The sequence below is a fragment of the Dromiciops gliroides genome, chromosome 4 (genome assembly GCF_019393635.1).
Source record: "Dromiciops gliroides isolate mDroGli1 chromosome 4, mDroGli1.pri, whole genome shotgun sequence".
Lineage (NCBI taxonomy): Eukaryota > Metazoa > Chordata > Mammalia > Microbiotheria > Microbiotheriidae > Dromiciops > Dromiciops gliroides.
In genome coordinates, this window is record NC_057864.1 from 56,706,273 (window position 1) to 56,719,974 (window position 13,702).

At 38.6% G+C, this 13,702-nt stretch overlaps 1 protein-coding gene across 2 annotated transcripts in view; it reads right to left on the reverse strand.

Annotated features, from left to right (window-relative positions):
- The window catches only part of RXRG (retinoid X receptor gamma), an 87,030-nt gene that overhangs the window by 23,174 nt on the left and 50,154 nt on the right, over window positions 1-13,702 (reverse strand). For both annotated transcript variants that reach the window (XM_043964267.1, XM_043964266.1), the window contains 2 exons: window positions 10,481-10,625; window positions 6,098-6,277 (listed from right to left, as the gene is read on the reverse strand). In XM_043964267.1, the coding sequence (XP_043820202.1) occupies window positions 6,098-6,277; window positions 10,481-10,616 (316 nt within the window). In that variant the 5' untranslated portion in view covers window positions 10,617-10,625. The remainder of the gene's footprint in view (window positions 1-6,097; window positions 6,278-10,480; window positions 10,626-13,702) is intronic.

Sequence of the window (13,702 nt, forward strand, 5' to 3'; positions counted from 1 at the left end):
AAAGAACTATGGATTCTGAATGCAGATTGAAGCATATTATTTTCACTTTTTTGTCGTGCTAGGTTTTTTTTGTTTGTTTCTTCTTTCTTGTGATTTTTCCCTTTTGTTCTGAGTCTTCTCCCACAAAATGACTAATGTGGAAATATATTTAACATGATTGTACTGAATAACCTATATCAGATTACTTACTGTCTTTGGGAGGGGGGAGGGAAGTGAGGGAGGGAGAAAAATTTGAACTTAAAATATTATAAAAATTAATGTTGAAAACTATTTTTACATTCAATTGGAAAAAATAAAATAAAATACTCTTTAGGGGAAAAAGTTACTTAGCCTTGCTCAGCCTCAGTTTCCTCATTTCAAGAGTTGTGAGGATCAAATGCATTAATATGTCTTTAGTGCTTTACTAATCTTCACGCATTATAGCAATGCTGTTGTTGTTGTGGTGGTGGTGGTGGTGGTGTCATTTCAATTGAGTCTAACTTCATGACCCTATTTTTTGAAGCAAAGCTACCACTAGAGTGGTTTGCCATTTTCTTCTCCAAGGAATTAGCTATTACTTAAATCTTCAATAGGATTCTCAATTTATAATTAAGATCAAAAGATAGTAGAGTGGGCAGCTAGGTGGCACAGTGGATAAAGCACCGGCCCTGGATTCAGGAGTACCTAAGTTCAAATCTGGCCTCAGGCACTTAACACTTACTAGCTGTGTGACCCTGGGCAAATCACTTAACCCCGATTGCCTCACCAAAAAAAAATTAAAAAGATAGTAGAGTGCCCCCCAACATCATCCTCACATGGAATACCAGGGTACATTTTTATTAACCTTTGCTTTATTAGATAACCAAAATAAAAATGAATCATATTGAATTTGAGATTTACAAAGTCATGAGTTCAAATAGCTCAATTTTTGCTTTAATGAAACTCAGGATCTCAACTTCTGAGGCTATTGAGTCTTCTCCCTGCAGCATTTATTTGCTCCCCAAATCCATCCTCCTCCTCTGCCTCAGTTGACTATATTGTGAATCTACAACTGCTAAAGTCAAGTTAAACTTTTTCCAAAAAAACTTTTAAAAATCACAGGATGTGCGTCATCCCTGGCATTCAGAACCTGTCATTCCCACCCTAATGTTTCACCTTAAACATAACTTTGCCTGATCTAGTATGTTGGAGAAAATGTCCTAGTAGGCAAGTGTCAGTCTCCAGTGAAAGGAATGAAGATGTCATTTTCCTGAAGGACATTTCAGAGGAATTCCCTACTTTCCTAGAACGATGGGAAAATGGCCTGAGGTCAAAGTTTGTATCTTGGAGTTTAGTAGTTTTGTTTTCAGTTTTCCCCTCATAATAATATCTGAAATCTGCCCAGGAGGGAATAAATGGAAGATCCAACAGAGCACTCAGGTCCTCTTCAAAAGGAGACCCACTTTCCTTGAGGCACCAGCATCATCATATTCATCATCTTCGTCATCACCACCACGACCACCACCATCATCAACAACAACAAAAGCAACAGCAACAGCAACAGCAACAAAAGGCTGGAAACGTGTGCCAGTTTTGTACTCCTAAAGGGAGCATGGTGAAAAGTCAGTGTTGGCACCATTCTGTTCCCAAGATTTAATCATGTCATCTTCCAAAGCTGTTGACTGGCCACAAATTCAGTTACTACTACCCCAAAAAGCTACTTTCGACTTACTCTCCTTACTCCTTTGCCAAAACATGGTTTGTTTTTTTTCAAGTTACAAAAATGATTTTATGGAAAGGGAAAAATAATCTTTTGTGGAGATGAAAAAACTCTCAATCTGCTCCTGACTTCATTTCACCATGTTCTTTTCAATAAAGGTGATATTCTATTCTTGTTGGGGGCCAGGGGAGGGGGGGGGGCGGCAAGGAGGCAGGGAGAACCATACCTTTGGAAGTCTTTGGTAGCACTAACCTAAATGGCCACAAGATGAGGCTGTTTCTCTATGAAAGTGTTTCTATTTGCTTTTGTCTATATTGGCATTTCTTTATGAGTATAGGGGTTTTATGTATATCTGTGTGTGTGTGTGTGTGTGTGTGTGTGTGTGTGTGTGTGTGTGTATGCCCCTCTGTCTTAACCAAAGTATATTGCTTGGTCTCTCACTCTTATTTCTTCTTTCTCCTTTCTTATCCTCTTACTAGTGACCGTATATAGAAGTTAAGCAAATATTGAATGAGTTTGTTGTTTCAAGAAAGAAAGGAAGGAAGGAAGGAAGGAAGGAAGGAAGGAAGGAAGGAAGGAAGGAAGGAAGGAAGGAAGGAAGGAAGGAAGGAAGGAAGGAAGGAAGGAAGGAAGGAAGGAAGGAAGGAATTAAGGAAGGAAGGAATTAAGGAAGGAAGGTAAGAAGGAACGCAGGCTGGGGGCCAGGTATGTCTGATCAATTTAAGCATATCTCTGCCTACTTCTCCCTCCCTTCCCACCCACCCAACCCCTGTATTGACATTGTGCTTTAGTGTTGTGTTAAGAAGGTAATTAAAAATGAATTGATTTACTATGATAGTTAGCTGACTGGGATTCCTGAAGCAAAAGCTACCCCTTTGAGCTGACATATAAAGAAGATCAAAAGGTAGTTCTTGGCCCTTTTTGGACTTCTCTTGACCTTTACTCACTCAAAGGGCAGGCCAGAGTATCAAAGAACAAACCTGGGCATGCTCAGTCTCCTTCCCCAGGACCTGGGAATGGCTGTTTTGAGGGAGAAGTACATGAGACTTACATGTGCTTGTCCACAGCACCTGAGCATGTCAGAGAAAGGAAACCTTAGAATGGGTTTTACCACATCATGAAACATGTATAAATGTTTCTTTCTTCATTATGAACTTAAGAGAAATATTTCAATACATAAAAAGCAAAAAGTATACATTTCAGTAATTAGTATTAAACTTGCCCAGTTTGTCCACTTCTGAAATTCTTTTGTCTTCTGAATATTTACAAAAGTATTTTATTGATGCTCCCATCACCATTCATGACTCATGCTTTACTAGCCCAAATGAACACTCCAGCGTGTATGCATCCTTCATACGTGGAGGAACCATAATTTTCATGCCTTCTTCTGCTGCTGTTCTTGAATTGATGTTCTTGAAGACAGGAAACTATGCCCAGAAAAGTTAAATGATGGGCTACTACCCACTTTATAAAAAACTTTACTACTTGTGGGTTTTGTCAGATCTTTAAATTGGAGGATTGATTGAGTCTATTTCTGGTTGTACAGTTTAAAAAAAGATGTTGTGGAGTAGGTTAGAGAAGATTAACCCAAATAATGTATGAGATGGAAAGTTAGTCATATGAGGATGAATTTAAGGAGTTGGGGGTTTTATACTGGAGAAGCTAAGAATGCCATCTCTTCTTTTCTTTGTCTCATCTATGGGTTTGTTTTTTGTTTGTTTGTTTTGCATCAAAGCCTTAAGGAACTTTTAATTCATTCTACATTTATTATTTATTTGTTTGTTTGTTTAGTTATTCATTCATTCATTTACTAATTTCTTTATTTCTTTGTTTGTTTATTTGTTTTTTTGCCAGGCAATAAGGGTTAAGCGACTTGCCCAGGGTCCCACAGCTAATAAGTGTCTAGTATCTGAGGCCGGATTTGAACTCAGGTCCTCCTGAATCCAGGGCTAGCACTTTATTCACTGTGCCACCTAGCTGCCCCCTACATTTATTCTTTTTTTTTTTTTTTTTTTGGTGAGGCAATTGGTGTTAAGTATCTTGCTCAGGGTCACACAGCTAGTAAGTGTTAAGTATCTGAGGTCAGATTTGAACTCAGGTCTTCCAGAATCCAGGGCCAGTGCTCTATCCACTGTGCCACCTAGCTGCCCCCATTTATTCTTTTTTTTTTTTTTAAGTGAGGCAACTGGGGTTAAGTGACTTGCCCAGGGTCACACAGCTAGTAAGTGTTAAGTGTCTGAGGCCGGATTTGAACTCAGGTACTCCTGACTCCAGGGCTGGTGCTCTAACCACTGTGCCACCTAGCTGCCCCCCCATTTATGCTTAGTAGCAAATAATAATAATAATTAAATGCAATTAATATAACACTTTAAGATTTGCAAAGCAGTGCAAACACACACACACACATATATATGTCTATGTATTGTTGTTTAGTCATTTCAGTCATGTCTGACTCTTTGTGACCCCATTTGGGGTGTTCTTGGCAAAAATACTGGAGTGGTTTGCCATTTCCTTCTCCAGCTCATTTTACAGATGGGGAAACTGAGGAAAACAGGATGAAATGACTTGCCCAGGGTCACATAGCTGGTAAGTTTCAGAGGTTAGAGTTGACATTAGGTCTTCCTGGCTTTAGGCTCAGCACTCTATGTACTGTGCTACTACTTTCCCTAGCATATATGTGCATGTGTGTAGACATATATGCATATGTATGTATATTCACATGTATGTAAATACACATAGATGTATGTGTATATACACATATGTGTGTATGTGTGTGTGTATCTATCTATCTATCTCATTTAATGTTCCCAACAACACCATGAGGTCGGGGCTATAATTTTCCCCAGTTTAAAGATGAGAATACTGAGGCTAGGAAAGGTTCAGTGATCCATGGTTACAGAACTAGCATGTGTCAGAATCAGGATTTGAATCCAATTCTTTAGGTCAGATCAATAAGCATTTAGTATGCACCTACTGTGTGCCATGCACTGTTTGTTTGGTTTGCAAGCACTCTAGGTACAGAGTTCTGTGCTAGTCATTCAGAGAGGTACAATATTGAGTTTATGAGCCCTTTCCTCAGGGAGCCGGCAGTCTCCCATGTTCAGCATCTACAAACCAGACTGTCCCTTACAGTAAAAGCATAGGCTGAGCAGTAAAGAGATAAGATTTCTTGCCTTGCTACATGCACATTTATCTCATTCCCCATATGAATACTTGAATTTGTCTATAAGAGTTCAATAAAGGAGATTTTTTTCTTCTTTGTTTCTCAAAGAAGCGGGGGCTCTTTCCTGTTATTTCCCCTCTGATTCCCCAGAAACTAGCTATATAAGATATTTCTTTTTATTGCACAGTAATGGTGGCTGGACCTGTCAGCATTCAGTAATTCAGTTAAACCAAAAGCACCACAAGTCAAATCACCATTTTCCCAATCATCCAGGTTTAAAACCATGGAGTCAGCTCAGACACTTCCCTTTCCCTCACCCCAGATATTATATTATCTGTCAAGTCCTGTCCATCCTACTTCTACAATACTCCTCTCATTGTCCCCCAGTGACCCCTCCTATCTCTTCCCTTCTCTCCATTCCCACGGCTTTAATTCATGCTCTGACTCATTGCCTAGACTACTGCAATAGCATTCTGACTGCTCTGCTTGCCTCAAGTCTCTCCCCACACCAATCGTTCTTTCAGAAAGCTGCCAAAGTGATTTTCCTTAAGTGAAGTTCTGGCCATGTCATTCTTCTGCTCAATAAATTCCAGTAGTTCCCTATTACCATTAGTATAAAATACAAATTCCTCAGCCTGTTAAGGCCCTGCACATTCTGTCTTCTTTCTACCTTTCCAACATTATTTCACATTATTCCTCTTCACATAATTTTTATTTCATCTGAAATGAACTATCAGCTGTTCCCTGACCTTGGAATTCCATCTCCCACCAACCTGCTACCTCCCTTGCCTGGAATGACATGTCTTCTCAACTCTGTTTTATCTTCCTTACCAGAATCCCTGTCTTCCTCTATGATTCAGCAAGGTATTTTTTCCTCTTTGAAGCTTTATCTATCTTGACAGTTGTTAGCATTCTCTCTTTCCTCATATGACCCTGTATCTACTTAACAGTGTGCATGTTGTATCCACCTACCCCACCACCAGCAGCATGTAAACACCCTGAGGGCAAGAACAGTTTTAGTTTCTTCTATGTGCTTTATACATTATAATCATTTACTAATGTTCTTTCTACATTCTTGCCTTTTCTTACAATTTCCTTTCTTCTTCCTCCTCTCTGTGACTACCGATATACCTTGTTGTATTGCTTAATTCCACTGGTTGATTTCAGTAGTGTTGCTGGCCCTGGTCTATAGCTCATATGTGCTGAATGCTAGATAAGTGTAAGTTCAGGTTCTTGGTAAGAGAATCTGTCCTTACCTTCCCTCTTCATACCCATGACAAGGCACTTCTGATAGCGGCAGTATTGGCAGCGATTCCGTTGGCGCTTATCAATGAGACAGTCCTTGTTATCCCGACATGTGTAGATGAGGTCTTTCCTTATGGTCCTCTTGAAGAATCCTTTACAACCTTCACAGCTGTATACCCCATAGTGCTTCCCTGATCAAAAAAAGGGAAAAGCTTAGAGATTAACAAGGAATTTGCATTCAAATATCTCCCTCAGGTTTCTTCTAGCATGGCTGGAGACCTCCTCTGGACATGATTGATCAATCAATCAAGATTTATCAAGAGCCTACTATGTGTCAGGAATTGTGATAAGAGTTGAATCATGAACCATGAAATGAATTGTGATTGCCAAAGAAGGGTAGACATAAGGCTGACCTCAGAAAACAAAGTAAATAATGCCAAGCAAAAGATTTTGATGAGCCTTGTTTGTGTAGGTCACAGGAAAGAATAATAAGGAGATCTGTCCATTAGGATCCTGTGTATGTATTTATTGTCAAAGTTTATCATATTTTGAGTAAAATCTCTCTTTATTACATACAGAAATGAAAGTCTTTAAATAAATGCTTATCTTGTATTTCACAGAAACTAGAGGACCTGGTTTTGGTTAATACCACCTTATTAAATTAACAAATGATTATGTTTCACTATAAAAGTATAAGGAGATCCCCAGTTCACGAATCTGCTAATTGTTTTTGCTCCTATATTCTGTGATGCCATAATTCTTCCCCATGGGTAACATAGACCAGTGTCAGATATTTAAGCCACAGCACCGTGATCAATCTGTAAATATGACATATGTGTCTGAGGGAAGCTGTTCTGCTTGATCCTGGATAATCCTTCCATCACATGGCTAGTCCTATAATAAGCTTGTTTTCAGTGCCCCTCAACAAATATACAATATGGTCAATTCTCAATTATTTATGGGAGTGGATGGGGATCAACAAGTATTTCCCGAGTTGTTATCATGTGGCAAAAATGATAACTTGGGTAATAAAAAAAACAGAAGATAACTCATAAGGCATTTGTGTTTGGCTCAGAATAATAATGTACTATATGGCTTAATTTGCTATATATCTAGCCATCTAATCCTGGATTTTTAGACTAAGACTAAAATGAGCTTATAGCCTCTCAGCACACACCTGCTGACAAACCAGTGTTGGTGGCCTGGTATCATGGGGAGTGATAAGGATGAGCCATCCTAAGAATAAATACTAACCAGAGCTATCTGCCAAGTGGATGAGCCACATGCAATTAGCTGTAAGTTGACTGTACTCATTTCCTGGTCATAGAAGAATAATAAATGAGTGATTTTATCTTCTTAGGGAGAATTTTGTGAATTCTAGGAATGCAAAATGTGATGTTATTAGCCTCAGCACTATTTCTCTTAAAGGGACATGGGGTGTTCATGAGTACCCACATGCCATGACTGAATGACCTCCGCAGAGTTCATATAGAATGTCCTCATTCTGTAGTTCAAAGTCTATTGTGAAAAATTCCAACCCAGTGACTGGGTCGGAATATTTTTGTTAGGAATATTTTGATAGGAAGAGCATTCCAGCTAAGGGAGGACAGACTCATTGAGCCCTTGAAGCCATTCCTCAAAAGACATTTCATAGTGAGTGATGACCATAGAAGGGAGCTTTCAAGTGGGCTATGAGAGTTATTTTTTAAATGTTCTTTCTCAGATTGAAAGAACTGTCCCACTCCTACAGCCCCAAACTAAAGTCTAGAAAAGAATAATTTCATTAATGAGGGAATAAAAATACAGAATATGGGATAGGTAAGAATACTAACTTCATTCTGAAAATCTTAATTGGATCCCTTACAGGTCAAGCAAGGTTTCTGTTCTCTATTAGAAGAGCACCTTATATTATAAGGTTTACTGCCCAAAATACTTGTGTAAATTTCATTCTTTTCAACTGAATCATATTTTAAATGAACTAGGAAATCTTATTACTTAAAGGGAGATTGTGGACAACCATTCTGTAAAGAATATTTATATATGCCTATATGTGATTAAATTTCAATAATCACTATTTCCACAGAGCCCAGCTCCAATGCCACATCTTGGAATGCCAGTGATCCTAAGGCTGTACCATATCAGAAAAGCTTTGAGAATAGTCTGGACCACAGACCAAGTCGGCTTCCTGAGGATCAGTCTAGCTATAAGCACAGTGTCTCATCATTAGGAGCTAGGTATTTGGTGATGAATTCTTTGTCTGTGGCAACCTAGGGGACGAAGAAAAAATACAACATGGCCCTTGATCTGTTTCACCCCCTTCTGCTTTTTCAGTAGTGGGGCAGAAAGGCAGAAGAGGCAGCAATGGGTGCTAAGAATCCATCTATCAAGTTTAACTTGACAATCAGTCCTCTGAATGTGAGATCTTTGTCCAGTGATCATTGGATGATTGGACCATACTGCTAGGTGAAATAACCCAATGTGATGAACGTATGGTAGGAAATGGACAACTGTTGCATGAAATGGGCAGGCATAGATGACTTCTGTCATTGGAGGAAAATCCCCTCCGCCCCAGGTCAATAAGATCTTAGGTCCACTTGAGTACGGTATTTTCAGAAAGCATTACTTCTTCATTTATTTATTTGTAAGTAAACATTTCCAATTGTAGGGTTGTGTTAAAAGAGAGCCATCCTACTATCAACCACCTTGCAATTAGAGGGTAATATCTGTCTCACTTCCATGCTTCACCAAACTCCACCTAAACCTGCTATCATTCAGCTTGCTGGTCTTAACTTTTAAGGGAAAGCATGTATAAATTTTAAACAAAGTCCCAAATGCAGTCAGATCTGATACTGGCTTATTTCCAATACTAACTAACTCAGGTGATCAAACTCAAAGCTTACCATGGGATGATAGGTTTTGTGCTAGAAAGGACCTGAGGACTCATTTAATCCAATTCCCTCATTTCACAGATAAAGAAACTAAGGCCACAGAAGAGTGCAATTAATTGCCCAAGGTCTCTCAGGTAGTAAGTGGTAGGAGCAGGATTAGTATCCAGTTGCTCTTATTCCAAATCTAGGGCATATTCCACTGTACCACTTGGATGCCTAACTATTCATTTCAGATAGACTGACACTCCCTTACCCCCCATCTCAATCTTAGCATACTGACTTGGGTAAACAAAAGTCTTAGAGGAACCATTTCTATTTCTCTAGGTTCTAGAAATTATAAGCATTCCATATCTCAACTAGGGCATTCCTATCCCAAATTTTAGTTAGTTATCCTAATGTCTTCATAGATCTCTTCTGTGAACTTTTTTTTTTGGTGAGGCAATTGGGGTTAAGTGACTTGCCCAGGGTCACACAGCTAGTAAGTGTCAAGTGTCTGAGGCCGGATTTGAACTCAGGTCCTCCTGAATCCAGGACCGGTGCTCTATCCACTGTGCCACCTAGCTGACCCCTCTTCTATGAACTTTTAATCTGCAGTTGTGGCCAGCCATTATTAGTAGTATCGGGTATACAGAATCCAAAATACAGATTTATTGGTTGGGGAATAGGAAGTGGGGGAAGTTTGGGGTGGTCAAGTTGACCAGTGACAAAAGCCTTACCTGGGTCAGGTCCCAGCAACATATTACAGTTTGGCTATGGCATAAATATACATAGAAATTTCCTAGAGAGTATAGAAATTCTCTGGAGGATTCAGTTTCATTCTAGTCATAGATTTAGAGAATTTACAAAGCAAGAGCAATATAAAAAATTATCTTATGGATTAGGTACAGTTGTCAAGGCAACAATGACAAAGTAGGAACTTTTAATTTGAACTACTTCCTCCTCCCTAAGTGATCCATTTTGTACCTTATGGTAGTGGTCTATATTCTTTAGCAGTGAAATGAACCTGCCAAAAGATCAAAAGGATGGATTGGCCTCCACTAAGGTGATCAAGCAATATCCAAGAGGTAAGGATGCTAAGTACAATTTCCAGAGGTAACAGAGATCTGTTGACTCCTTCCCTTATTTATTGCCCAAAGTGCTATTTTCCCAAGTCTATAGGATTGCCAGTTGGAAGCTAAAGTATTTTGACTTGCAAATTTGTTTAGAAAAGATAACTAAGAATAAGAAGAATTCACTCATTTCTTGATGGTCAATGGAGTTATTACTTCTAAATCAAGAGAGTTTTTAAAAAGCAACCAAAGGGTTAAAACCCAGTGGCATCAATTTTAAGGTCTGGACTCACAACCCACCATTTCCAGAAGGACCCTCTAGCCCATTTTAGTTAGCTGAAAAACAACTGGGCCACCAGTGGCACAGCACCTCCTGCTCCTCTATTTTCTAGGAATCCCCCCACAAACCACTACAACTCAATAACAGCTAGGAGATTATTCAGGTCGAGGTTTATACCTGAGGATCTGTCTCCACAGATGGCACAGATGTGTTTGGCAAGGGAGCCCGGGCTAGTGGATGGATAGCTCATGGTTCCCATCCCTTGAAGCCCTGGCAAGGGCTTGACATCATCCGAGCTTCTGACATTGTTCATGACGTTAAGCTGTGGAAGAAGAAAGGACAAAGCAGAAGGCTGGATTATTCAGAGTCTGGATCTATTAAGGACAAAATGTTAATATCCAAGGAAAGTCATTTTTGGTTTAAGAAACTGTTTTCTTCTGATGGATTTTTGATGTTATCTGTGTACAATGCAGTTTTAAGAAGGGAAATTGATATCACAGAAGCTAAATACAGTAAGAAAATCCAACTCCTTCCAAAGTCTGACTTTCTTTCTAAATCATCATCACCACCATCAACAATGACAGAAATAGTAATGGTAATAACAACAATGAAAACAACATAAATTTATTGAGAGTTTACTACTACTCAGAGGGAAGTAACTGGCAGGAAGGATGGAAGGAATGACAGGAGGAATTAAGGAAATAAAACAAGCATTTATTAATCAGCTACCATGCACCAAGTATCATTCTAAGGGCTTTACAAATATTATCACAATCCTGGAGGCAGGTGCTATTACTATGCATATTTTCAGTTGAGGCGACTGAGGCCGATAGTTGCTTGCCCAGAGGCATATAGCTAGTAATTATCTGAAGTCACATTTGATGCCAGGTCTTCCTGACTCCAAGCCCACATCGCTATCACTACACCACCTGGCTGCAAGGAGTGAATTAAAAAGGTCTACTAAATCAGGTAAGATTGGAGCTGAGTTTGGGGAAGCCAGAAAGCAGAGATTAGAAGAGAGAACATTCCATACATGGGGGATTCCCAGGGAAAAGGCATGGGAATCAGAGGATGAAGTGTTGAGTGCAAAGAACAGTTAGAAGGCCAGAATCACTGGATCATAGATTATATGGAGAGGAATGCAAGGTAAAAAAAAATTGAAAGGTAGGGTGGGGTCAAGTTGCAAAGATATTTAAAAGCCAAATGGGATTTTGTATTTCATAGTTTTTCTCTTGAGACAGAAATCCTTCTTGGACCTTTGGGCCTTTGGGCATTTAATGACTGCCCATAATGCATTGCACAGTGGAGGCATGACCCTAGCACTAATGTCTAGAGAAGCAATGTGGTAAAAAGACAAGAGCACTTAACTTGTGGTAGGAAATTCAAGTTCAAATTTTAGTACCAACCCTACCACCTAACCCTGTTACTGTCTGACTTTAGGAGAGTCATTTCTCCACTCTGGGCCCTAGTTCTGTTAAATGATGAAGTTGGACTAGATGCCATCTGAGGTCCTCCTCATTATAATATTCAATGAATCTAAAAGACAAGCAAATAATCAAAATCAAAAAAAGACCAGTTTAAATGTATATAGTATCTTAGCATTACAAAGTCTTTAGCATGTCTTTTTTTTTTCTTATTTGATTCCCACTTCCATTTTAAAGATAAGGAAACTGAGGGGCAGCTAGGTGGTACAGTGGATAAAGCACCGGCCCTGGATTCAGGAGGACCTGAGTTCAAATCTGACCTCAGACACTTGACACTAGCTCTGTGACCCTGGGCAAATCACTTAACCCCAATTACCTCACCAAAAAAAAAAAAAAGGAGGAAAGAAAAGTACTTGATAAACTTTAAGGTATTGTAGAAATACAAGCTATTATCACAGAATTTAAATTAAAGCTACACTGGACATTAATATCATAGATTACATTTAGATAGCATTTAAGATTTGTGAAACGTTTTCTAGATAGTATGGCATTTAATCCTCTCAACAACCCTGTGAGATGGCTGTTATTATTGATCATGTTTTGCTGTTGATAAGACTGGGCCTCAAAGAGTATGAGTGACTTGCCTAGGGTCATACATGTAGTTAATAACCGAAACAGAATTTGAACATAGGCCTTCCTGGCACCAAGTCCCAACTATCCATTACATAAAGAAAAAGACACAGTCCTTGATTCCTGACAAATTTATAGTATTCCCAAGAGTCCTAATACCTTTACTATTTAAAAATATCTATAAATCTACCAAAGTTATAGCAAATAATTTTTAGCACTCAAGATTAGCAGCAGGAAATGTTATGTCATCAGCTTCATAATTCTTGATATGAAGGTAACACAAGAAAGAATTCAAATTCATTTCAGTATGAGGGACAATTAGTTACCATCCTCACTCTTCTGTTGCTGGTAGAACTTAGGCATTCTTTAAACATTTTTTATTTAATATTTATTCTGAACTCAGCAATCTTTCCCCCAAAAGTCCCATGCAATAAATTGTTATATCTTTAAATTTTAGCCTCCTGAGGCAAAGTCCCAGTCAACCTTCCTGGTTATTACACTACAAGTTGAACTTTATTTTCATTTCATTAATATTTCAAAGGGCTGAAAAGAATGCAACTCAAAAAATGTATAAATGCTCAAATGTTATAGAGTCAATAACAAAGAACTTAAATATATTAACATATTTTTTATTTCAGAAACAAAAGTATAACTAACTTCATATTGTAGAAACTCTGCGTGCTACATATTTAAAGTAATGAGGGCATCCATTAACAGGCTTATTATAAGTACATAATGTCTATGAAAATGAAAATTTACTGTGATTATTGGCTATCCTTCACATATAATTATTATTTTATTCAATTAGTAGTTTGGATTCTGCACATAATAGGCCATAACAAAGAATTTGCATCAGTCAGATTGTCTGTGTACTTAAGGCAATGTTTGGGCTCCCCTTTTAAGGAAAGAACTTGAACTTTGTGGAACATTTTTTTTTTCTTTTTAAAAAACCAAACTCCCTAATTGGAGTCATTGGAATTCTCCAACTGTTCAAAAAAAAAATCAAATATTTTCTTTCCTACTCAAGACCTTTGGGGGCAGAAAAAAAATCAATAAAATGTAAGACATGACAGATCTGGAGACAGGTATCAGACAAGTTAGTTCCTTGCCTAGAAATTGGCTCTTTGTTCATTCAGTTCACTCAACAAATATTTATTAAGCCCCACATCATGGAATTCAGAAAGTACCAAAGACATATGAAGCCAGGCAATGAGTGGTTGGAGGAAAGAGATAGCATGGAAAGTGATAGACTTGGGGGGGCAGCTAGGTGGCGCAGTGGATAAAGCACCGGCCCTGGATTCAGGAGGACCTGAGTTCAAATCCAGCTTCAGACACTTGACACTTA